Raw genomic sequence first — 25,546 nt, forward strand, 5'->3', positions numbered from 1 at the left:
TTATTTGTACTGGGGACAGTTATTTCTGATAGGGTTGGTATACCAGGTTTGTGTGAGAGTGACTTCTTTACAGAATTCAACTACTACTCGATGAATGGAAGTTGTTGCCTTGTGGGTTTTTTAAACTTGGGTTTAATGTTTTGAGTATGTCGGTGTAAACATGCATTATACCCACCACAGAAGGTTGGTCCTTAAAAGGATGTTGGGTTTTATTACATATACAGTATCTGGCTTTTATGTAACTGGGTTTGGTAAGGCAGTTGGTGTTGCTCTTTATAAATCAATATTACAGGGGATGAAGGAAGACTGTATTAAAATGAAAGCTAAGTAGTAGGTGACAGTATTCTGTTAACTAATACTAGCAGTTTTGTCTCACATCTATCATGAGGACCTCAGCCATATGGACAGGAAACTCACACAGGTAAGGCTGTAATTGCAGTTACCTGCAAGGAGAGCATGGCACGTCAGCAGTGAGAATTAGGTGGTATCACAAAGCCACAGCAGAAAAACGTGAGTGCTTTAAGTACTTTCAAAACCTCCCTAAACAGACTAACACTTCAGACCCCTCTTCCATATTGTACAATTATTGCCTATTTGTTGGCTTGATTATAGCATCAAAAAACAGGGAAATACTTAGAAAAAGGCATCTTTTTTTGCCAGATGGCACTGAGGAAACACCTGAATTGTCTAGAGCAAAATATTTGCTTGGTTTTTTTAATGTTTCTAAAGAAAATGGATTTTCTCAAAATTGTAGGATGCCATTTGGGAGAATAAGGCTTAGTTCCCTTCACTCTCTGCATACAGACACTTGGGAATCATTAGCACAAATTAAGTCCTGCTTAGCTAATTAATAAATCCTTCCCTTCAGCTTTCTCTGAAGGTTTTTATTCAGACTAGCTGAAAACAAATGATCAGCTTGGTTTGTGAGGGCTTTTTGGGGAAAAAAAGTATGCTTTTAAAGGAAGGCTTCAGCTTTGCAGTTTTCGAGCAAATATTTCAGCATTTGATGTGTTTTGGTTTGTTTGTTTTCCTTGTAAATTCCAGTATTACACTACATGAGATGATGGCATCTCAGTCAGCATATGCCAGAGACAGCCCCAAAGAGATGATGTAGGGAACACTCCCGCATGGCACTGTTGGACTAACTCAGGGCACAGCCAGGGCTGCTAAAAACAGCTGTGCACAGCTGGAGTCAGCACCAGTTCCTTTCACACCACTCCTGTCTCTGCATTTACCATGACTGAGTATGTGAGAAAAGGGGGTTGTTTCACATATTGTCACGTTTTTGGTTCTGACTTCTTGTTGTTTGTCAATATCCCCATCCAGCCATGCCAAGGCCACTCTAATGCTGTACAGACCTCAGCCTGACTGACACACCGACCTTTCCTCTGGCACCGATTTTAAGCAGAAAGTGTAACAATTTTGTTCCAGTCTCTGTGTGTGCTGATCATTATTTTGGAGGTAAACAACCAGCCCTTATATGAATTTCAAAGACTGGAATATATTTGTGCAGTCAAGGTTAAGTTCAGAGCCACAAAACTTCCAAAAGGGAGTTTGACTGGTGGTGGCTTGTAATGAGGAAACACCTGTGAACAGTTCAAATATTCACAGCACCCTAAGAGGAAACAAGTGATGACTAAATACATATTCAAGTGGAAAAATTAATGGGAAAAAAGTCACATGAAGCCTTATTAATAAATGAAGACAATTTATTACTTCAAGTGTTAATGGTAAAAAAAATTCAGCACAGCTGTTGCATTTAAAAAAGTGAAACTACAATTAAGAAGTACTATGTTCTAGTTCAATAAACAGATGAACCCAATGTTCTTTAAAATAGTTAAGCATTATACAGTACATCTTATGAAGACCCGTAAATTAAAGAACTACTTCTTAAATTTAGAGATAAAAAAATTCTGCATTCACAGCTTTAGCTTCTTTTTTCTTCCACGACCATCAGGAGTACCATCCATTTTGCGCTTCTGTGCCTGCAAGGCAGGATTTTTTCAATAAGTTATTGTGATGGTAAAAGGTTGTAATCAAGTAATGTGTTTCAAAACAAAGCAGATGGAGATGATTTACACCCTGGCAGCTTTAAAATGTGATTAATTGCAAACAATGGTAAATCTGCACCTCTTTGTGCTGTGGTTTTATATTCCCCCAGTTCTGTAAGTTATTTCACTGAGGTAAAAACTGTATAGAAGCAAATAAGGATGTTATAAAGCTTCCGATTTATGAAAAGGTATTTCTAAATACTCATTTACATGTCCTGTGAACAAGTCTAAGAAATTTAGTAATCTGTCACTATTAACTTTACTGATTTCTGCACATCTGCCAAGCAATTTGTGCTTCTAAGTTGTTGATCCAACAGAGCTCTGGGCAACAACTACCTGAACAGCAAATCAGTGTAAGAAAGTGAGTAAGGTGGTGTTTCCTTTTACAAAATAGTCCTGCCTATCAGCAATACTTTGAACTTAGAGTTGTCAAGCATATGTACTGTTTTTACAAATCTATCTCTAGGTCCCATTTGTAAATACATCTGTAGATGATATAAAAGATTATACAAATCAAAAGGCCAGATACATCTCTGGTGCATTGACCTACACAGTGCCCCAACACAGTGCTCCAAACATCAATGAGCTACAATTGAGAACCTCAACTTACTTTCCTTTATTTGACTGTAGTAGCTGAACACCAGTGTGAACTTCAGCAGCTTTTAACATTTTTCTTGTTTTTAAGTAACTTTAGGTATCACTTGTCCTACACAATTGGAAAAAGACTTTGCTTTCAAGGGAGCTTTTCCACAGAAACACCTTTTAAATCTTACCGAAGATGGTTTTGGTCCACGTTTCTTCTTCTCTGCCTTTTCCTTTTCTTCCAGTTCCATATTTTCTCTTTCAATGAGAGTGATTAAAGTATTGCATCTCCTTTGCAGCTCCTACATTACACAACATACTCAGTCAGTACCTTAGGCAGACACTTAATGCAAACATCATATTCTAATATCAGAAATGCTGCTAAGTAGGTGTTTTGCTGTATCTCATCAGAATAATAAAGAAATTAAATTTTTTTTCATACTTACTGGCTGCCTTCACAGGAGTGGATTTGATCACACAGTTTGCTTTTTAAGACACATTTGTATTTAACTCAAATTCATGTTGATTTTGGAAAACAGTTCCTTAAAACTTTGTATTTCTCCTCCCATAAGACTTTTCAGTTTAATTGCGTTTTCCACCCGCTACAGCTGTTGTAAGTTATAGGAATGGTAACCCCTTGTTCAGGTGCACATACCTCAGTATTTCAGAAGCTGTTTAATTAGCCTGGGCTATACTGGTATTGTCAAAGGCATTCATGAACAAAAAAGATTAATGTATATATACCATTGCAGTTCTGGACTTGAGAAACCAGTCAAATCTGAATTGCGGCGAGTTTCGGATACATTGTCTTAATTCATCATAGACATTTTCCTTATCAAATCCTAGTTTGTGAAGCATACAGATCAGAAAGCGATCTTCCTCTTCAGTGTAATTCTTCCCTTTATTAGTACCATATGATATTCTGAGTTGGTGGAAAGGGGCTTTATATCTCCCAATCTGAACAAAACAAATAAGACCACATAAAGCTAAGAAATAGTTCAGAAGTAGCACGGAAGTTTTTTGTATGAAAGCAATACATCACATGAAGACAGAAACGTACATCTTTTATGATCTCTGTGTTAAGTCACAAGTAAAGGACTGTAGGTTTGGGACAGTGCATTTTTCAAAGCTATTAAACTGGCAAATTCTGGTTTAGACAACAGACAGCTTTGTGACTTTTGATTAATGGCAGACTTCAGACCTATCACTGCATTTGAAAACAGTCAAGATCTGTCAGGAGTCAGATTGCAATGATCCTTCTGAACACACAAATCCTCAAGAACTGTCAAAATCAGAGTAAGAGTAAAAAGGTACATGACGTAGCACATGGTACAGCTGCATCCTGGCTGAGTCTGACCTCGTTCCCTAGAAGAGATTTAATTCATCAAACCTGACATGGAGAGAAAATTCTGGTAAATTGTCTTAATTTACTACAGATCTGTTCACTAGTATGTGTATGTATTTATATATCTCACATTTTCAGTTACATGGGTCCAAAAGAAATTCTGCTTGTTCTGAAAGCATGTGGTCAGCAGCAGTGTGTTACACAGCACTACCAGCTGTGTCCTGTGATAATACAGATGTGGCTGTTACAAAGAACACGTTGGGCCATACCTAAAACTGTCATCGCATCTGTCTGCCAGGACAGCACCTCTGTGGGATGGAAAAGCTACAGGAAGCAAGTGCTGAGTGAGGGTTATGCAAAAGAGGCAAATGTCATGCCCAGCATGTTGTCTTCATACATCAGTAGCACTGGCCAGTCACGGAGTTCTGGTTTTCACCACACTGGCACCACAAAATAAAGCAAGAAACAAGCAAACTGACCTTTGTGTCGAGTGCCTTTTTTATGCTGATTCGTCTCTGAATTCTGGCTTCTCCTCTTTCAATCTGAGCCATGATCTTCTCTATGTCTTGGAGTTCATTACATCTTTCCCAGAACACAGCTAAGAAAAGAATAATTGGTGAGTTTTTCTTATCATGCATCTTGAAAATTAGGGGGTTTACCTTAAAAAGAAAGATGTTAGCTGTTACCTTCTTTTACCAGAGCTTACTGCTGTATAACAGGCCTTTCCTTGATAAGGAGCCTTCCTTTCCTTCCTGCTATCAGGTGTTGTGGTACTACAAATGCTATTCTGAAGGGTTAGATATAGGAGTACTCAATTTAAATGACATGCAAGACAGGCCGGAGAGGTTTTTGTGAGCCAGTCTCCTTCTCAGAGGAAAAAAAGCTTCTTTAAATGGAAACTGTTTATGGAGCAAAAAGGGAGGGCAACTGAGTGGCCAAAGACAAGCAAGTGCCTAAAAGACAACTAATGTTCAAATAAAAGAGGCTTTCAGAAGAATTCTTCACAGTTGCAAGCTGCTCTCTACCTTTTAGAAATTTAGCCCCAGGACCTTGCAGCTGCACCACAGTGGAAAATACTGAGACATCAGAGGTGAGTAGCCAGGTGGACTTGGGTTACAAAACCCAGTGGTCACTGTACATTCAGCCATGATGTGTTTACTGTATCCCACTCTTAAGGGGGTGTAAAGGTTATCTACTAGTTAGTGAATACACGAAAGAAGTGGAATCTCTCCAGCTAAGCATTGTTTCTCAGCATTTCCTTTTGCAAAAGCTGGTAAGACCTGAAGGCAGCACTACCCAGTTAATATTTAGGATACACTGAAGTGGATCAGCAGTAGTTTCCATGTGCAGTCTGGGGCTAGAGATGGTATATTCCTGATCAGTAGATCTGAAACCCATCAGTACAATTCTACCCTGAAAATTTTTAAGAGTAGCATAAGGAATTCCCAGAAGATGTTAACACTGTCACAGGCAGGAGAGCAATGTTAGATACAGACTCACAGAGCTGACCACAGGACTGACTGAGTTACCTGAATACTCAATGACTTCCTCTGGGGTTTTTCCTTCTACTTCCCGTGCTATATTTTCAATGTCATCACGGCCCCACTTCTCGTTGGCTTTGATGAACTGGTTGAAATCTCTCTTATTCCAGTTAGTGAAGCCCTGTAGAGCCATCAAGGAAAACAACACAGGTTCAGGGTTTGTGCATCTCCCAATTTGCTTCAATAGAAACCATTCCAACAGTGCAAACCTCTTCCTTCTCCACAGTTTAATTTAGCAAAAAAAACTGTTTTATACTTCAGTCTCTGTAGTCTATTCAAATACTGCATAATGATTACCACTGGTTCTCTAGTTACCTCCTAGTTTAAGGTAAGAGTTTTCAGCTCATAAATTAATCCCTCCTCCTGATAATCTCCACAAGGGAAGAGGGGATCACTTTCTTAGAGGAAACATTGCTCCAGTGAAGCAAGTGGTGTGTACAATGGTTTTTGCTTTGTTAGAAAGGCCCACCAAGTGCCTCACAGACTACGTGGTCACCCTCCCTCAGAAAGTACAAAGCTGTCTTGTGATGATGATGCTCAGTAGGAACACAAGGAGCACTGCTGAAGTTACCAGCTTCCAAAATAGGCTCATTTGGTATTATCAATAACTTTCCAAAATCATTGGAAGGAATATATTCTGTCAGCCTTATTGTGATTCAGCCAGAGCTTACTGGGCTGTACTGATTCCTGACCTCTGTGAGTCTGTTGATTCTGTGATTCTGCTGTCAGTAGTGAGCTGTTCCAGCACATTACTACTCAAGCAAGAGATCTTGTCCAGTAATTCTGATCCCCTGCCAAAATACATGAAAATACAATACCCAAATAAGGCATATCAGGCATTAACCTGTTTTCAATTATTTAAAGTACATGCTTCCTAATTATATACTTATTCAGCTCATACCCTCTTAGAAAAGGGGCACTACCCACAACCAGATATCGTTTAGGAAAGCTGACCATCCTCCAGGATTCACCTCCATGTGTGGGAGTGAAACTGTGGCAGAAGATATGCATTAAATAATGTGCAACACAGCATATCCAGCTCTGCAGCCAGTCTGCAAGATCCCACACCCAGGCAAAGATGTCACAGTCTACAGTCAATGCTGGCTTGGGAAGTGAGACTGATTCAGGAGAATCCAATCACACTAATTTGGTGTAGCTTCCTCAAAGATATCCAGGCCCACAACAAACCTAATGCTAAAACTCTTTTCAGAGCCAGAATCTGCAGTTGTGTTAACTGCAGCATGTGTGAATCAATGACCCAGCACTGTTCCTATAACACTGTAAAGCACAAAGCAAGCTTCAGCTGATTTCAGTCTTACTGAAGATACCTGGGTTAGAAGCTTCTCTTTTTCTTCTAGTTCTTCATCATTAAGAGGTTCGGCCTCATCAATCTTAAGTTGCTCTTCCTTTTGTGCTTGGGCTGAATTTGGGAGATCAGGATTACGAGGTACCTGAAAGGTTTTGCATTTTGAAAAATTTGATTGATTTGTCACAGGTAATTGATAACTGTCACTTTTCTGTTAATTTAACAACAATTTCTTCAGCTCAACATTATTTTTTTTTCATTTAAATTGTTGTGAAAGGCAGAACATGTACATACTCTACTGCTGCAGCAAACTGTTCCAATGTAGGAATTCAGAGAATCACACAGAATGGTCTGGGTTGGAAGGGACTGGACCTTCAAGATCTCACTCTGACCCCATGCCATGGGCAGGGAGGGACACCTTCCACTGGACCAGGGTGCTGAAAGCCCCATCCAAACTGTCCCTGAACACTTCCAGGGATGGGGCATCCACAGCTTCTCTGGGGAACCCGCTCCTGAGTCTCACCATCATCACTGTGAAAAATTCTTTCCAATATCCCCTCTAACCCTACACTCCTTCAGTTTAAAGCCATTCCCCTCTTGTCCTGTCACTACATGCCCTTGTAAAAAGTCCCTCTTCAGCTTTCCTGTAGGCCCCTTTAGGTATGGAAAGGCTGCAATCAGGTGTCCCCAGAACCTTCTCTTCCCCAGGCTGAGCAATCCCAACCCTCTCAGCCTTTCCTGCTAAGAGAGGTGATCCATCCCTCCACTCAAGCAAACCCTTCAATTACCTTGTAACCAATTGTTTTCCTATAGTAGAGAATCTCTTTTTCCAGCAGTTCAAACAGGCGAGGAGGAAAGAACTGGAAGTCCTGTACATTTGGCTGTTTTGGGGGCCGTGGTGCCTGAAATAGAGTTTGTATTTTACTCCCTTTCACATCCAGAATCTGCTTGCTTGTAAGAAGTGATTTCAGTTTATGAGCAAACAAAAAGCTTTATTGGTACAACAAATGCACTGCCTTAAATTAAAAAAGGCCATGCAAGAGACAACTACCACCATGAAGACTTCTAAGAGTAGAAGACTATAGAGAGGGGAAGAGGGGTCTTTTGGGAGGTGGCTGGGGAAAGTCACACATGCATCATCCCCTTGAACAAAGTTCAGGTGTTTGAAGCAGCAATAAGGAAATCTTTCACAGGTAAGGAAAATTCACAACTGCGTGAATAAAACCAAGAAAAACCTTTATCTTTGTTGTAGTTTGGGATTATTATGTAAATTCTCTCCCCTGCCACTAACTGCCCATGCCAGCAGTTAACAAAAGAAGTAGTTAACTGCTGATCACTTGGATGGGGGCAGGTTTGTCTCTTTTGTTTTGGGGGACATCTTTCCATTCTTAGCTCAGCTGAACGCAGGAGTGGGGGCTGCCGAAGAGGGAAGCTGCTCTGCTGGCTACTGCTAGGGCTTCTGGCTGAGACGCTGTTTTTCTCCTTGCCGCGGCTGTTTCTCCTGGTTCCTGCATCTGGGATCCCGGCCTCTGTTCCAGCCTCACCACTGCCTGCACCGTCACGGCCTGCCCGCCCCGGCTGGGGCAGTGACCCGGGAGAGAGGGGTGTGCAGCTGCTTTTGCAGGACACGTGGTGGTTTCCCACTTTCAGCTTTCTTTTTCCTTCATCTGGTACAAGAGACACAGAGTTCATCTGGGAGCTCACCACTCGGCTGTCTCGCTGGAGAGGGACTGGGAACTACTGGGAACTCACTCCGCAGTCAGCCGGACTGTGACATTTGACACTGCTTAAGTATAACTTTCCTCCTGGAGGAAAACCTGCTGGTTTTTTTTTTTCTTGTGGTGTTGGGGAAGCGGTTTGCACTAGTCTGTTTATCTATAGCAGTTAAGAACAGTTATCCTTCTTGTATTAAATTCCTTTTTTCCTTAAATCTGATATAGAGTGGCGTGATTATTGTGGAGAAGGCCCCTTCCCCCGCTTGTGGGTAAACATTTTGGGTTTTTTCCCCTCAAACCAAGACAATCTTTCCCTCCTAACCTCCTACAAGTTTCATCCTGCTCTTAGTTTTTTCTCAGCAAAGTCTGTCTCAAGTCCTTTGGATTTTTTCTAAATTTAAACTGTCTCCACAATTTATAAAAGTGAACAGTGCAGTTTGTATGAAAAAGGAGCAATCTGTCACTTCCAGCTTTAACCATTTACCATGCATATTTAAACAAGTTACTTTTTTGACTGGGCAACTCACCTTGGGTGCTTTGGGCTCACTGACTCGAAGAGCCTCTCTGAAATAAGCATCCACAGCATAATTGGCTTTTCTTTCTCGTTTGGGCGGTTCAATCCACTCTGTAAATGCCAACTATAAAAAAACAAAACCCACCACCCCAAAAAAGAAACAACTAAGTCTTGCAAGATATTCAGACCAGCTACAAGTTTTATATAAAATTACATCTACATCTACTTCATTGCAAGTGTTATGTCTTTTTATTTCAACCATTATCATAGATGACACCATATTTTACCCAACACCTCTTAAATAAGTATGATTGAAACATGCAATTTAGTGCATTCCTCCAAAAGAAACTTAAAACATTACCTTCTGTTTTTCTCTGTAGTCCTCCCCTTCAAAATTATACACGCTAGATTCAGTATCCATAGTAAAATTCCTAAGGGAGCTTTCACCCATCTTTGAAAGTTTTTCGTTCATTTCTGCAGTCTGGGACGGGGGACACAGAAAAGAACAGTAACCATTTGGGTGGTACTTCATTATTTAACATCTCATTCCCAGACACAACGGGAGCCATTTTGGAAGGCAGGTGATTATTAAACACCTCATTCCCACAAAGGAGCCACTCTGAAAGGTACTTCATTTTAAAACATCCCACTGCCAAAAAGAAGAGCAGACATTCTGGAAGGTACTTGATGACAAAACATCTTAGTGACAACATCACAAAAACCAGACATGACTGACCACCATAAATCCCCTTCACAGCAAAACCCCTTTTCTTGCCATCTTAGAACCAAGTGATCATTCAGGGATACCCTGTCTTGCCATCATATTTAAATCTACAGGCGGGCTTCCCCTTTTCAAACTTTCTCACCTTCTTTGCCCCTCTTTCCAAAATGTGATCAATGTCTTCATCTGTAATCTCACTGTCCTTTGAGGCAAATACATGTGTCGCTCCGTGTCTAATCATTTGCAGCATTTCATCCTTTCCAAGTTTATTCAGATTTTGATCTACCAATCTTCCTAAAGATAAAAAGAGTCAAGGATAGCAACTAACTAAAGAGTTTGTTAAGGAAGGAGCAATACATGATTTTTCTCCCCCATATATTTCTACATTCAAGATACATCCTTTTCCTTCAGTAAAGGAAATTCCAAATAAATTTTAAAAAACGAGAAAAAAACAAAGAACAAGTGAAATCTAGCCAGGTTTTAAAGATATTTGCTGTATTATACATTAACTGTGTTCAACAAATGCAGTTTTGGATATTGGGTCTTTTGACATGACAAGAAGAAACAGCCTCAAGCTGCACCAGAGGAGGTTCAGGCTGGACATGGAGAATTTTTTCACAGAAAGATCAGACATTGGAATGGGCTGCCCAGGCAGGTGGTGGAGTCACCATCCCCAAAGGTGTTTAAAAAACAACATGGATGTGGCACTTGGTGCTATGGTTTAGTTGAGAGTGGTGATCAAATGTTGAACTCGATGCCCTTGAAGGCCTTTTCCCACCTTAACGATTCTGTGACACAAGCTTTGCTACGGTGCTTATTTTCAGTTTCAGATTAAATCTCAATGAATCCTTTTTTTCAGAAATAAAAGTTACTGATTCCAATCAAGGCAACCAAGGCTACATTACTTCTCCCCATCTGTTAGAAAAAGGAAAAGCATTCATTTCTCCAGTTCAAAGGAGAAGCTGAGCACTCAAGAAGAAAAATAGGACTACATGCTCTTGTACATATGTAGCACTAGGGAGGTATTGAAAAAGTTAGTGAGGAAATGCCTACTCCTACAGGAAAAGAAATTTTCAAGTGGATGAGGCCTTTGCACTCTCTCTTCAGAGTGCAGCTGAGGCACAAGCAACATTCTCTCTTGACTCTTACTAGCTGAGTCTGCCTTACTTTACAACAGGGAAAAAAGAATCATAGAATTGATTGGGTTGGAAAAGACCTCCAAGATCATCAAGTCCAACCCTTGGTCCAACTCCAGTCCATTTACCAGATCATGGCACTCAGTGCCACGTCCAATCTCACTTTAAAAACTCCAGGGATGGTGAATCCACCACCTCTCTGGGCAGGCCATTCCAATGCCTCATTACTCTCGCTAAAGAATTTTTTTCTGATATCCAAATTAATTTCCCCTGGCAGAGCTTGAGCCCGTGTCCCCTTGTCCCATTGCTGAGTGCCTGGGAGAAGAGACCAACTCCCACCTGGCTAGAACTTCCCTTCAGGAAGTTATAGACAGTGCTGAGGTCACCTCTGAGCCTCCTCTTCTCCAGGCTAAACACCCCCAGCTCCCTCAGCCTCTTCCCACAGGACTTGTGCTCCAGTCCCTTCACCAGCCTTGTTGCTCTTCTCTGGACCCACCCCAGCCCCTCAATATCCCATCACAGATACCAACTGCCTTTGTGCACTTGCCTTGCTGAATCACTATGGAATCCAGCCGGAGTTTCATTTCTGCACGTTCCACTATCCTTTCTTCCACTGTGTTGTCAGTAATAAACCTGAACACTCGGACAGTCTTGGTCTGGCCAATTCTGTGTGCTCGATCCTGGAAAAAAAACCCAAACCAAAACAAACAAAAAATTCAGTTCCCAGCATGACTATATAATTAGTCTTTGATTTTAATTATTTTCAACATACCAATTTACAATACAGAATAGCATAGATTAGTTAAATCTTTACAGTCACCCATGAGTACACAAGATATGACATTCTTATTTACATTGCAAATTGTTTTTCAATAACATCAACAAGGAATGTCTCTTTAGGTGTTAGAGCTAAAAAATTGGTGTTGAGGGTTTTTTGTTAAATCACACAGGAGAGGAGACTGGATGCTCCTGACCTTATATAACCTCCTGTAAAATCAAAGAATTGAAGAAACCATCTCTGTACTGACCAAAGGCGACATTTTTCAAAACCCTTCAGTTGTGCCATGAATATTTCAAGAAAAATACCATGCAGTGTCTCTCCTGACTGGCAAAACATGAACCACTGTGAGAATCAGTATTCTGAACTTAGACTTGTAGTGGTAGCTGGAACCATCTCACCTGAGCTTCTACACACCACCTCCATCATTCTTTTGAACTTATTTTTGCTAGAATACTTGAGAATCTACAGCTTAACTGAAATAATTAGAGATATTTCCAAGATTTGTCACTGAAAGGCCTCACTTGTCAAAAAAACTTTGGTAGTTTTTAAATAGCTTTGGTTTCTTATGTGGTCAGCAGCATTCTTGACATGGCCCAAAGCTGGAGATGCATGAAAACCTACTTTAAAAAAAACAAGGAGCTTGCTCAGTTAGCCCCACCATAAAAGCAGTTTTTGAAAAGTTTAATTCAACTATTCTTTAGTTAATTTTCAAGGTCTCAGGGAAAACAGAGTGAACACATTCACCTCCACTCCCTGCAGGAAGCAAAGCTTTTAAAGCATTATAGTTTTGGGATTAACATGCTAGACTGATTCAGTTTTTTAATCAAGTATGTTATTTTCATTCAACACTAGTAAGAGTACTATGGCATATACCCAGCATTTCCCACTGCATAAAACACTGCATAGCCCAAATGTGACTAAGGGTTCCACACAGTGAAAGCTGCACTGGAACTGAAAATCAGTCTTAGTATCCTGTGCTAAAATGGCAAAATCCCAATTTATTTTGGAAATACACATTTCTAGGAAAGTTCTGTGAGAAAGAAGAACAAAATTTCCATCTGGATTTTTACCATAGCTTGAAGGTCTACTTGTGGATTCCAGTCTGAATCATACAGAATTACAACATCAGCAGTAGCCAGATTGATTCCAAGACCTCCTGCCCGTGTACTCAACATGAACACAAATTTTGAGCTGTCGGGATCGTTGAATGCATTAATGGATGCCTAAATAAATGGAAAGAATGTATCAGTTGAACCAAATGTTTTATAAGTAGTATTTTTACTTCAGTACAGGATGTCAAATTGTGCATACCTGCCGTTCGTTGTGAGGAGTTTGCCCATCCAGTCTGCAGTACTCGTAGTTGCGCCACATACAGTAATCCTCCAAGATATCCAGCACTCTGGTCATCTGACTGAAGATCAGAACTCTTGAGCCTGTTTGGGTAAAAAGGTTTCTTATGCTTTCACCAAACCATAAGACTTACCAAGCTCTGCAATTCCATGTGATAAGAAGAAAAGTAGGCAGAATTTCAGCCCCCAGACTACAAAGCAGAGCTGCAGCTCCTGCTGTCACAGCAGGGTCCTGTGGTTGCCATGGGACATGTTGGCATTACTCTAAATATGTCACTGTCCAGTTAGTGGCTGCCTTTTCCTTTTTGTTTTCTATTGTACTCCTTAACAAAATGTTCCCAGACACAGCAGAGTAAGATGACACCACAAATATAAAAACATCAAGTAGTATAAGGAATGAAATTTTGAACTATTTGTTTTGAATTTAAGATCTCTAGAAATAAAGTAAGTTGTTCTTAAAGACTTCTCAGTTTACTTTAAGGCCAAGAACAACTTCAAATAAAAGGTAAATGTACAGCAATTTATGCATACATACAAAGCCATTTCCAGTCTACTGGAGAGATTTAAGTAAAAACACAGAATACTACAAAGCTTCCACGTCACCCTGTATTTCTTCATGTAATGGGGTTTTTTTACCTTTGTACTCAAGGGCTACTAATGAACTCTTTTAAAATGATCATTTGATTTGAGGCCAGGATAGTATTAATTGCAACATCTCATCAATGAGCCTCATAGCAGGAAGAAACCAAGATGAAAAAAAAGGACAGTAACCACTAAGTTGTTCTTTTTTTAGTGGCATGACACATAAATACAAAGTACAGGTTACTTTTGTATTATTGAAGGCTGAGGTTTGGATGTGGTTTTATTTTTTCTGCAAAGTGTCCCCACTGACAAACTTATCTCCACTCCTCTAGCCAAGTTACTTCACTAAGCATACTCACAAGTAACAAGTTAAAAACTTAGAGTCAAACCTCAGGCAAGTGAGTTTTACAGTAATGCATTTCTGAGCTTTGTCCCTGCTACAAAGGAACTTTCAAACAACTCAAAGAGTTCCCCCTGAGTGCTACACTGAAAAACCTGAGGTGCTACCCAAAACCACACCCAGCAAGAAAGACCAACGTTTCCCAAAGGATTTGACTTTAACCCTACAAGACAACTCTGAATCTGAAATGGTACTTCATGGCAAATCAAGAGTGGCTAAAATACCACAGAATTATGTTTCAAATAGCTAATAATGTTAAGAAAGAAAACCTCATGCCCAGACAAACTGATGTGGTCTCAATTTAGCCAGGATGAAAAAAAAGACCAAAAAAAAACCCCAACAAGAACCAAAGCACTTCAGCACACAAAGCCATAATGGACTACTGATCCAAGTATATCTGAAGGCATACCACGAACAGTGCTTGACAAGCTGCTATCCTACTAGAAACCACCAAAAGTCCTGGCTAAGGTGTGCTGGTTTTTGCTCAGGGCATATGGAAACATTAAACAGCACTGACTTTCACTTGTATCGCTGAACCAAAGAAACAGAAATGAGATACATACTTTGTTCTTTCAACTTAGGCAGCAATTTGTCCAAAACTACCATTTTGCCACTGTTGGTGACTAAATGCATGTCTGTGGTGTAAGGGGGGCCAGGTTCTGCTCCATCAAAGAGGTAGGGGTGATTGCAGCACTTTCGCAGCTGCATGAGGATGTTCAGCAGTCTCATTTTGTCCAACTTCCCAGCCGAGTTCAGAATATCGATATCCTTCATCAAGATCCGTGTGTACCTACACCAAAGAGAGGAAAAACCTCTGTAACTCTAAAACAAAGTTGTCTTTCTTTAAATAATAAATATAGTCAAAAGCTCACCCTCCCTCTCATTTCACCAGGTAACTCTCCCTGGTATGCACAGGAAATACATACGAGTTGGGAGCACACCGGACAGAATTAAACCAAGTTCCACACAATCTTCAAGTCACAAACAGCACGTTCCTTCTGAGCCTTAAGCACAGCACAATCAGGCCTGTGTATTAATTACCATTCTCGCTGCATTTTGCTGAGGCCCACGTAGATTTTAACTTCCTTCTTCGGGGGCAAGCTCTTCTCTACATCAGCCTTAATGCGACGGAGGAGGAACGGCCGCAGCACCTGAAAGAGGTGCCATCCTTAAATGTATTTTGGAAACTGAAACACTCATCAGGTCAACAGACAACATGCAGGGCAGATATTCTCTATCACAGAAGCTCAATCAGCAGACTATCAGACAGTCTAAAAAAGCAACCTATATGGACAGATTATTTGCTATACATCAAAATATACATGTCCTTCCTTCAGAAGACTTAAAGATTAGGCTAAAATCATCTTTCAGATGGTTCTATGCCCCTTGATTTAATTTTGCTTAACTGAAACATTTAGTCTCTTCATAGCCAATATTTTTCACGTAAACATTTCAGAACCCTGAGAGCCAGAACTACGAATCCTTCTCTCCCTTACAAAACAATTTCCTTTTCAAAAAAAGCTCTTCTGAGCTTTGCCAACCCACACTGAAAGTCTACCATAGTTTCTGGAATCTATCTTACTCTAATAGTCTATCCCAAGAAGGATTAGGAGAAGCATTAGAGTCGAACTCAGGTAAATGTAATACTTGTAACAAAAAGCAGAAAGACTCACCATATGAAGGCGCTCCACCAGTTTTTGATCCCCTAGACAATTGTTTGTATCAAACCACGAATCAAAATCCTGTATCAACAAAATCATCAGTTTGTTAAGAGTCCTCCTTTCAAGGTGCAGTGTCATCACAATGGTGAATAAATGCAACTGAAGTGATTCTCTTACACAGGCAATAAGTAAAAGAACAAGTTACCCTATCTGGCCTATTTTTATGGATAGCTCTATAGTACAAAAACAAACATTTCTTAACTGTCAGTTTAACATTTAGCAGTAACTGACACTCCTAACTACACATATTCAGGTCTATTTTCAAAGTAGGAAACCCAACAAAATTAATTTAATTTGATTAGCAGGAATGAAGACTTACTTCAGCTGAATTAAAGACATCCGGTAAAAGGAAGTTGAGAAGTGCCCAAAGTTCATGTAAGTTGTTCTGAAGTGGAGTTCCAGTTAATAGCAGCCGGTTTGTAGTCTTGAATTCCCTCACAATTTCTGATAACTGAAGGATATTCAGACATGAACAAACACAAAAACATTACTAGTCCCCACACCACCACCTAATAACCCAGTCAAATCTCTCTTTCAGTGTAAGTATAAATTACCTTTGATTTTTCATTTTTAATCCTGTGGGCTTCATCTATAACAAGATATCTCCAGTTGAACTTTTTGAATACTGACTTCTCTTTAATAAGCATTTCATATGATGTTACACACACATCCCATTCTCCAGGCAATAACACATCTCTGACAAAGGCAGCCTAAATAACAAGGTGACACTTAGTTACTGAGGCTTTATCAAATGTAAATCCAAAAGAACACAACAGCACTGTTAAAATTTTCCCAGTTTAAGATTCATCAGGTTTGGTTGGTCTTCAGGGTGTGCTGCCTTCACAAAAGCAGAGAGCAAATCTTTGGACAAGAAATTACAAACATGGAGTGATGAAGCAATAGTGGGCAACACATGTGAATTCTAAGCTTGCAACAGTGACATTGTAATGGTTAACACTGTAAACAGGCAGCACTTGCAGGTCTTACTGTTTAATCACTACAAATCCAAGTAATATCCTTCCCTGTGAAAGAAGAGGTAAAGGACAGCAAGATCACATGCTGGATTTACACAGGAATACATGGGACAAACCACCACATCAGAACTTACTCGCTGGTCTTTGTCCCCGATCAAGCAAACTGCTCGAAGTGTTGGGACCCATCTCTTGAATTCATTCATCCAGTTTTGCAGAGTGGACTTGGGAACCAACACCATGTGAGGTCCGGGAATATTTCTGTAGTGTTTCATATAGCCAAGAAGAGAAATTGTTTGCAGTGTCTTCCCAAGACCCTGTAAAACACATTAACGTGTTAGAGAAAGAAAAACCCCCTCAGAAAACACCTTAAAGAAAACCCAAGAGTGAGCTCTGAGTGCAGCATGAAAGACACAGCAGCCTGAACAAAGGAGTGAGAGATATTGGAGAGTGCAACTCACAAAGGACATCAAAGTCTTGGTTAGCAAAGTGGCTTCCCACATTTAATTAAAGTAGTAAGAATAAAGTTTTTAAACCTTTGACTACAGAATTAGAGTTTTACCTTATCTTTCAAATAAGACACATTGTTGGAAGTGCAAAAAAACCATCATTATTTCATAAAATTTTGTTTTGTAAACTAATGTGTACTCAGGTTATTTAGAGGTCAACCTTTTCAAACTGGATTTATGTATTCCCTTAAACGTGAAATAAAGCAAACAAATTAAGAACCCTTAGAATGATTTATTCAAATATTCATTAATATTAATTCACTATAATAATATTTGTATTATAATATTAATGTTTTGTTATAGTAATGAAGGCCTTAATTAATTTTAAAAGTAGGCTTTCACAGGCCAAAAATGACATCAGTTTCTGTGAGAAGAAAGCCAAACACAAATGTAAACAACTGTGTATGTCAAAGAAGAAGACAAATACTGAGATTCTGTAGAAGAACTTTAAGTGTTTGGTTCTTTATTCAGCGGAATATTTTAAAACCTTGTACCTTCAGCACATAATTTTAACTAAAACAAAACAGAGGAAGACCTGTAAAAACCAGATCACTCCTATAATGCAAAATAATTAAAAAACATTATGACTCAAACACTTGGGATGTAAAAAACTCCAAAAACCATCAGCACAGGTTATGTTTAGTTCTAAAATTCCAGTCTGTCTTCAGAATAAGCACAACCTGGTGCAAGATGTGGAAAAGTGTTTACAGACTGTGTGAAAAGCATTAATAATTTCAAAAGTATTAATACCTAAGAATGAATTAAAAATACTTAACAATAAGTACTGTAACTACTCAACACAAGATGGATTTTGGAATACCACAAATCCAAGGATTTATAAAGCTTCCCAGTTGTTTTTGTTCAAACAAGCCTGCTCCATTAAGAACTGTATTCAGCCAAAAAACCCCAACATTCATAAGCATGTATGTTCAAGAAAATCCTTGATATATTTCAGAAAGGAGCATGTTCCTGAACAGTAATTTAAACTTATTTATCTCTAACTGATATTGAAGTTTTATTACACAGAAATTACAAGATATGGGAAATGCCATATACTGAAATTAATTACATTTTTCTTTATTCTGAACTGCTGTTTATGAAAAACAGATACAACTAAAATCACGAAGAGGATAAAAACATCTGCCTGTGAAACTACAACAATTTCTTCTATATTCATCCCTGGTCTTTTGGGGGGTGAAGGGAGGAAATAAAAACAGAAGCAAAAGCTACTGTGGCCAGTGGCAACTAAAATGTCCATGATTCTGCTGTAAAAAACTTTAACACAGCTCTCTAACTCCATGTATCTTTGCATCATTTTCCCAGAAAATGTCCCACTGCTGCAGCTCTGGCTGAGGAGATCAGTCCACACAGGACACTCACACCCTACATTTTGCCCTCACAACAGGAAGTGTTTCCTCATTTGTTGCTCTTTTCATATATGACACTCTCCTCACAAGGGCAGCTTGAAATTACCATAACAAAATACCTGCAATTAAGATTAAAAAAAAAGAGGACGTGTCATTCTATGGAACAACTACCCTCCATCGAGGTCATGCTTCCAAAGTTTGACAGATTTTCCCTTTTCATATGCCCATTCCTAAACTTGCCTTAAATTAAGACAACTATGACACTTTTAGCATTAAAATATACTAGAAAAATAAGATTTGGTAAATTATAAATTGCATTTTGTGTTATTAAAAATCCCATATATTTCTGGTATTGTATTGCACGTGTTCTTAAGCCTTCAGAAATACAGGCCATGTAAATACCATTTCATCTGCCAGGATGCCATTGATGCCATTTTCATACAGAGAAATGAGCCAGTTCAGTCCTCGGATCTGGTAATCCCGCAGCTTTCCCCACTTCACATCTGAAAGACATAAAAGAATACACCAAAAGATCTTCAAAAACGTGCAAAAGAATTTCACCATTTGCTGCCTGCTAATTGACAGACTACCAAAGCTACAGAACAAAATCAAGAAGAAAATTCCTGTAATAAATACCAAGGACAATGCAGACTGGAGAACAGCAACATGTTAATTCTGTTTCTGCAAGCTGCTCCAACAGCTTTGTTTTTCTGAAGAACCCACAGCACACAGAAATTCCAACTCTACCATCACCCTCCAACACAGTCAAACATTAGAACAGAATTTAGAATTCCATTAAATGAACTGGAAGCTGTTAGGTGCTTTAAATTATAACCAAATATAGGTTACATATGTAAAAATAGGAAGGTGAAGACTGAAAAACATTTTGTCCCATTAAATTGGTGCTGGGGATTTTTTCCTCCTCCTGCCCCTCTAGATTAATTCATAACCCTCACAGTGGATGAAGTTCATTTTAAACAACATTTTGAAGAAAAAGAAGAAGGGAAAAAGGAAACACACATGATGGAGATTCTTCAAAGCGAGTGCAGACATTGGTTGTCTTGGAGCTTTCCGTTAACAGCTCCTCGTCTTCTTCCTGCTCTGTCCTACGATGCCGGTAGCTGGAAAAGTCCAAGAAAGTATTTAAGTTTCTGGCTAAGCTGAAAAGACATGAAGTTGTTCCAAAGTTAAATCCAATGTCATTGCAACACAGAATGCAAACACCCAAAGAAGGTTCTAGGAAGGTTCTTCAGAACTCCTGTTTAGCAGACTCCTCTCAGCCCAAAGTGGGATCAGTGTGTGCATCAGTGCTGGGCTGTGACTACAGCACAGGAACAGCTCTGCATTTGTGAGTTCTGCTACACCTGCCAAACACCAGCTGTGCTGCAGCCACACAAGCTGCAAGGAAGCCAATCCAAATTCAGGGACTGACGATTTTCAAGCTGCCTGCAAGATGCTGCAAACTGATCCACTCTTACACTTTGGAGCCACGAATGCTTTCCCTATCTGCCCCTGCTTTTCTTCATGCTGGAATCCTTCAGCATCAACACAAAACTCTTGTTAACTCGTAGAATTCGCAAACAACCCTCAACTTACATGTAGGCAGTTGAAAAAACACAAACCCCACACTGAAACAAGACTAAAGTTCAGCAAGTTTAACTTACACTTCTAAAGTACAGTAAGATCTTAACTACAGTACAAGTTGGCCTATGTGTCATCACTCACTCGCCAGCTGACAGCAAATTCTGTTTCTCGTCCTTCTTTATTCGTGGACGTCCAGGCTTCATTTTTAAAGGTGAAGTTGGAGTTTTCTGAGCAGCAGGCTGAATGAAATGAGCAAAGAGCTCAGTCTGCTTCAACAGATACTCAAATCTGTTTGCTCTGTCTGTTTGCTGTTGACAAGGGAAAATTAAATGGAACAACTGTGAGACATGACAGTATGTATTCATTGAAAACAAAAACCTAACAAATAGTTTTTAAACAATACAGATTCACATTTCTTTGTATACATAGCTACAACAGCAAAGAAAATCATACAATTATAGAATCAATTGGGTTAGAAAAGACCTCTGAGATCATCAAGTCCAGCCCTTGGTCCAACTCCAGTCCATTTAACAGATCACGGCACTCAGTGCCACGTCCAATCTCAGTTTAAAAACCTCCAGGGATGGGGAATCCACCCCCTCTCTGGGCAGCCCATTCCAGTGCCTGATAACTCTCCTTTACAGAGAGATAAAAATATGATTAACATCAATATAACTGCTGCTGACAGATTCGATATTCTTTTTTAGAGACAAGGCTCACTTCTGCTATCCAGCAAGATCAAAGCTGCAGGACAGACCTGCACCAAGACTGAAATCTGACTCTGGCACAAAGATTGCACCAGTCTCACTATGCAAGGCCAGAGGCCCCTTAACAATTTTCTCCTATCAAAAGTGATAGTCCCAATCCCCGAAATTTACCCCCACCTATCACACAGAGGATTCTTTAATGAACTCACTCATCTCACCAACCTGGCATCAATTCCTTTCTACTGCACAGTGTCCTGCCTGCTCAGCAAGATAAACCACATCAGTGGAGTGTCAGATAAGCAGCAGAGCTGGCATGAAAGGGGCAGTGGGGGCAGAGCAGCTCAGAACATCTATTTCAGCAGCAGAGGCCTTAGATATGCCCGGCCTAACTTGTCAGGCTGCCCCTTTGATATGAGCTGCTGCTTCTGCTGTGCAAAACAGATTACAGGAGGAAACAGTAGTATCTGAAAGGTTCAGTTTCTTTGAGACAGATTCCATTTGGAAGCAACACACCTTCCCAAAGCCACATCAAAACTTTGAACAGACAAACCAGGTGCAAAACAGCTGCAAGGTTGACAGCAACCACTATGACGTTCTGCCAGCTGCCACAACATAACCTGGTATTTAGCAACTTGCAGCAGTTACAGGAAGTCAGTTTTCTTAGTTAAAAGGAACATTTGTTCCAGATTTCTGCAAGAGCAATGCCAGCTCTGAGTGTTCTCTCCTCCTTAAAGCAGGCAGATCCTGCACTATGTAAGACACAGCAAGACAAAGTGTTAGAGAATAAAGAGACCAGGAAAGAGATCTGTATGTACCATGCAGGACTCAGACTCACTCTAACTTTAGTTTACGCTTGACTGACAAGCTACAATCCACATCCACTATATTTAAGTTTTCCCATATATTCTTCATAGGCTTTGTTTGGGTTTTGTTCGCTCTGCAACAGTTTGATGTTTAAACAAGGCAAGATCTTACTACTACCCAAATTGCTGACCCTTATTTTAAAGTACTCCTTTCACTGACTATACCAAGGAGAGGTAGAAGAGATTCAGGCTGCACTTCAGAAGGTTCCCTGTTCTAAAATTTTAGTGAGGAATCTCCTGCAAGTTTTGCCCCTGTACACACCCCCAGCTTTGCTTTCACTGCATCACTTAAGGATGTTCTTTTAAGAGACTAACAAACATTCTCTGTATCTTTGAGGCAGGACACAGACAAGAACAGGCTGTACTCTGCAACCCTGATCTGTCCTTCTGCCAACAGAGACGCTTTTTCCATTTTCTTTTTTGGTGCATCTTCTGACTGGTATGACAGTAAAATACAACCCCCTCATAACTGTGTCTGTCTCAAGACTGGGGGAGACAACTCCAAGTCCACTTTTTTCAAGTTGGCAGAAAGTAGCACCAAGAAATCAGCAAAAGATGACTGAGTTATTTTCAATGCCAAGAAGCAACAACACAGGAAGCAGCAAATTATAAGAATCGGTTTCACTTTCCTATGAAGAAATTCCACATGAAGTCACAGACACTGGAATTACAAACAGGAAGAAAGGCAAACAGCGAGAAGAAACAGAGAGAAAAAAGTGCAATGAGATGGTGAGGAATGGACAGCTCCATCTCTTACAATATAAAAACTACAAAAACCTGTATTATGAAAAAAATAAGGAAAATAGCAAATTTTCTCTTCTCTAACCTGTGAAGCACAAAATCACCCATCTTCAAAAACCTGAGGACTCTTTAACTAGAGCTTCAGAAAGTAGATTCCCAGAGAATGTTTCCATTTCTGACTGAGAAACTGAATACTCAACTCTTTATAACCCTCCTTGCCTACAGAATGGACAGCTCTACAGATACCTTTAAAATGCTGAAAAGCAGAAGGGTCTAAGGAGCTTCTTTTTGGATATCTTCTGGTTTAAAGATACTTACATATTTTTTAATATCTATACAGAATTTTATAAATCCAGTTAAAGAGATTTCAAACAAACAGAAAATTCAAGTGCATAGGTACTGCACACACTTCAAATGTTACATACCATTTTCTCTTCATATGTAGGATCTGTTTCCTGGATTTCTTTTTGTTTTGCCAGGGATGCATCATCAAAAGACTCCTGAGATGAAAAAGAATGAAAGAAAAAAAATCTCTGAAAAAGAGAAGGTATCCATGTAAAGGAGAATAAGCTTGTTTCAAATTACATCAAAGCAGCAAAAAATGGCTGTGCCATCTGATGTGGATATATAATAGTCAGCTTTCTATTATTTACTGTAAAATTACCTGGAGATGGATCAAAGATCCCTGCCACTGATGAGGGACAGAGCTAGGTCTCTGTAATCCGATTTAGCTCCATCATTAAAGCATCACATCAACATGAATGAGAGACACAGCTGTGGTCCAGGAGCTCAGCCTGCCCCTTCAGTGCTGAGCCAAGCCCCTCCTGAAGTGCTGTGAAAGCACCAGCTCTGGGCCTGCAGCAAGAGTGATTTCAAGGTTTTTCTCCCTTTTTCAGACTCTCCCAATCCCTCATCATTCTGTATTAAAGGAAGGATCAACTCTAAACAAGAATCCAGACTGCAGTTTTGTCCTGACAGTTTAGCAGGAATTTAGACAAACTGCATTTTTTTCCCTATGTAGTTTATTAAATCAAGTAATTGTTACCACCAATGGTACCACTAACTAAGAAAAACAAGCTGGTTGGGAGGGGGCAGTCCTGCCTCATTCCCTTCCTGCCAAATCCTTAACATACTGCCTTCAATTACCCTTCCAGATCAGGGCTGCTTTATCCTTGTCTCTCCTGCTATGACGTTAACTCTTTGCACACCATCTCCCACATGTCTTTTTATCCTCTGCTGTTAAAACTAAAAGCGATGAGATGATCCTTCCCTGATAAACAATGCCAAGGTAACACATTACAAAATAATTCCTGAAAGGGTGGGAAAAGGAAACAAACAAGATGCCTTCAAAACGATTATTAACCATCTGTTTAATCGAGCCAAGTCAGAATTGAGCTAAATTCAATCTCAAGTGGCCAACGTAGAACAAAGGAACAGGAAAAGTAAGAAACGCGTGAAACAAAGGCTGGCAAAACACGGGATGTTTGTGGGCGGGTATTTCCTCACAAACCTCTGGCAGGTAAGGCACACGGAAACAGAAAAATCCTAACACAAATGTTTCATTCACTAGCCAAAATATAAAGAATTGAGCATAAGAAGTTACGGCTAAAGCTCTTCTGAAGTCATAACCAGATCCTCTTACTCATCTCTCCCTGGGCTGAGCCCACACCCAGCGAGCACCAGTAACGGGACCGTTCGAACTTCCGTTCAAAATTCCCATTTCTCCCAAAATGCGTAACCTGAAAACCGCGGCAGGGGAGCACCACGCCATCCGAGCTCATCATCTGCAACACAGATGACGAGAACTTGCAGTTCCGCTGGAGCCCAAGAGAAGCAGTCCTTCAGATGCCCGTGACTCTCACGGAGGCATTTCAACTTGAACTTCACTTTATACAAGGAAATCCCTTCCTAAGGTAATAAGGAACCGACTTGGCCAGCAGAGCCCTCGCCCATGGGCGCCTCCAGAGCACGCGTTTCACAGGCTCCACACGCTTAACTGCAGCCAGGAATTGCCCTATTTCTGCAGGTTCGAGCAGGATTTATTTCCCACAGTGCTCTCGCTACTTGTTCATCCGAAAAATATGGCATTTGCAAATTTATTTAGATCAAGTAGGTTGGACAGCCCAGCGTGACTCAGAGTACGAAACACCCAGCACCGAAAGCAGGACCGACCAGTTTTCGGCTATCATTAAAGAAACAATACTGCGCTAGAATGAGCATTTCCAGGCAATCCCTTAAAATTTCTGGAATATGCGCACCTGTTGCCAAAATAACCCCTCCAGCCACCTACCCCCCCTTCACACACAAAAAAAGAAAAAAAAAGTAAAGAACCAAAAAGTTTTGAAGCACTTCAGGAGCCAGCTAGGGTCCGTGTTTTTGTGGGAGCGGGGAGCTGGCGGCCGGAGCAGGAAGCGCACAGGGGATGGGCAGCGTTTGGGGCGGCAGGGCCGGCGGAGCTGCGGCCCCGTTGGGACACAAACAACGGGAGCGCCCGGCCCGCAGCGCCCCCGCCCCGTGTCCCACGCCTGGGAGCACCGGCCCCGGGCTCTGCGCGGCGGGCTCGGGGGGCCGGGACCCCCAAACACACCGCCCCATCCCTGCGGGAGGGCGGGCGGGCGGCGGGGCCGGAGCGCGGCCCCACGGCCTCAGCTCCATTGTCTCCGCGGCCCCACGCGGCCCGGGGCGTCCCGCACCTGCCGCCGGCCGAGCCCCCGCGGGGGGGAAGGCGACTCACCTCCATCTTGATGTCTCCGCCGGCCAGCGCGTTGGCGCACGGCGGCCCCAGGCCCGCGGCCTCGCCGGGGTTGGCGCCGGGCGGCGGCGGCGGCGCGGGCGGCTCGTCCGGCGGCGGCTGCCCGGACATGATCCCGCCGCGAGGGCACGGCGGTCCCCGCGGCTCGGGCTGGCGGCGGGCGGGCTGCGGGCAGGGCGGCCGGGCGGGCAGGTCCCGGCAGAGCAGGAGGAGCAGGAGGAAGCGGCGGCCCTGCGGGTGCCGGTGCCGGAGCGCGGCCGGAGGGAGCGAGGCCCTTCCCGGCCCGTCCGGCGGGAGCGCCAACCAGC

General features: G+C 41.2%; 1 protein-coding gene across 1 annotated transcript; it reads right to left on the reverse strand.

The window, feature by feature from the left end:
• Positions 1–1,695: 1,695 nt before the first annotated feature.
• On the reverse strand, positions 1,696–25,546 carry SMARCA5 (SNF2 related chromatin remodeling ATPase 5). Its single transcript, XM_071555685.1, has 24 exons — positions 25,221–25,546; positions 22,912–22,986; positions 20,317–20,483; positions 19,612–19,712; positions 18,994–19,094; positions 16,853–17,032; positions 16,299–16,454; positions 16,064–16,195; positions 15,697–15,765; positions 15,065–15,174; positions 14,587–14,813; positions 13,004–13,125; positions 12,763–12,915; positions 11,459–11,591; positions 9,921–10,069; positions 9,416–9,535; positions 9,068–9,178; positions 7,614–7,727; positions 6,848–6,970; positions 5,508–5,640; positions 4,458–4,576; positions 3,378–3,590; positions 2,825–2,935; positions 1,696–1,985 (listed from the first exon to the last, which is right to left on the reverse strand). Exons 1-24 carry the CDS (start codon positions 25,347–25,349, stop codon positions 1,920–1,922), a joined length of 3,114 nt encoding a protein of 1,037 aa, XP_071411786.1. The 5' UTR covers positions 25,350–25,546; the 3' UTR covers positions 1,696–1,919.

The sequence above is a fragment of the Pithys albifrons genome, chromosome 5 (genome assembly GCF_047495875.1).
Source record: "Pithys albifrons albifrons isolate INPA30051 chromosome 5, PitAlb_v1, whole genome shotgun sequence".
NCBI lineage: Eukaryota > Metazoa > Chordata > Aves > Passeriformes > Thamnophilidae > Pithys > Pithys albifrons.

What these genes read in the sequence shown, in the direction of transcription:
- SMARCA5 (XM_071555685.1), bottom strand. Translation starts at nt 25,349, where the DNA reads ATGTCCGGGCAGCCGCCGCCGGACGAGCCGCCCGCGCCGCCGCCGCCG. An exon ending in ATGTCTTTAATTCAGCTGAA is followed by an intron (nt 15,766 to 16,063) that starts GTAAGTCTTCAT and finishes TTGTTGATACAG; the next exon opens with GATTTTGATTCGTGGTTTGA. An exon ending in TCAAGTCCAGAACTGCAATG is followed by an intron (nt 2,936 to 3,377) that starts GTATATATACAT and finishes TGTGTAATGTAG; the next exon opens with GAGCTGCAAAGGAGATGCAA.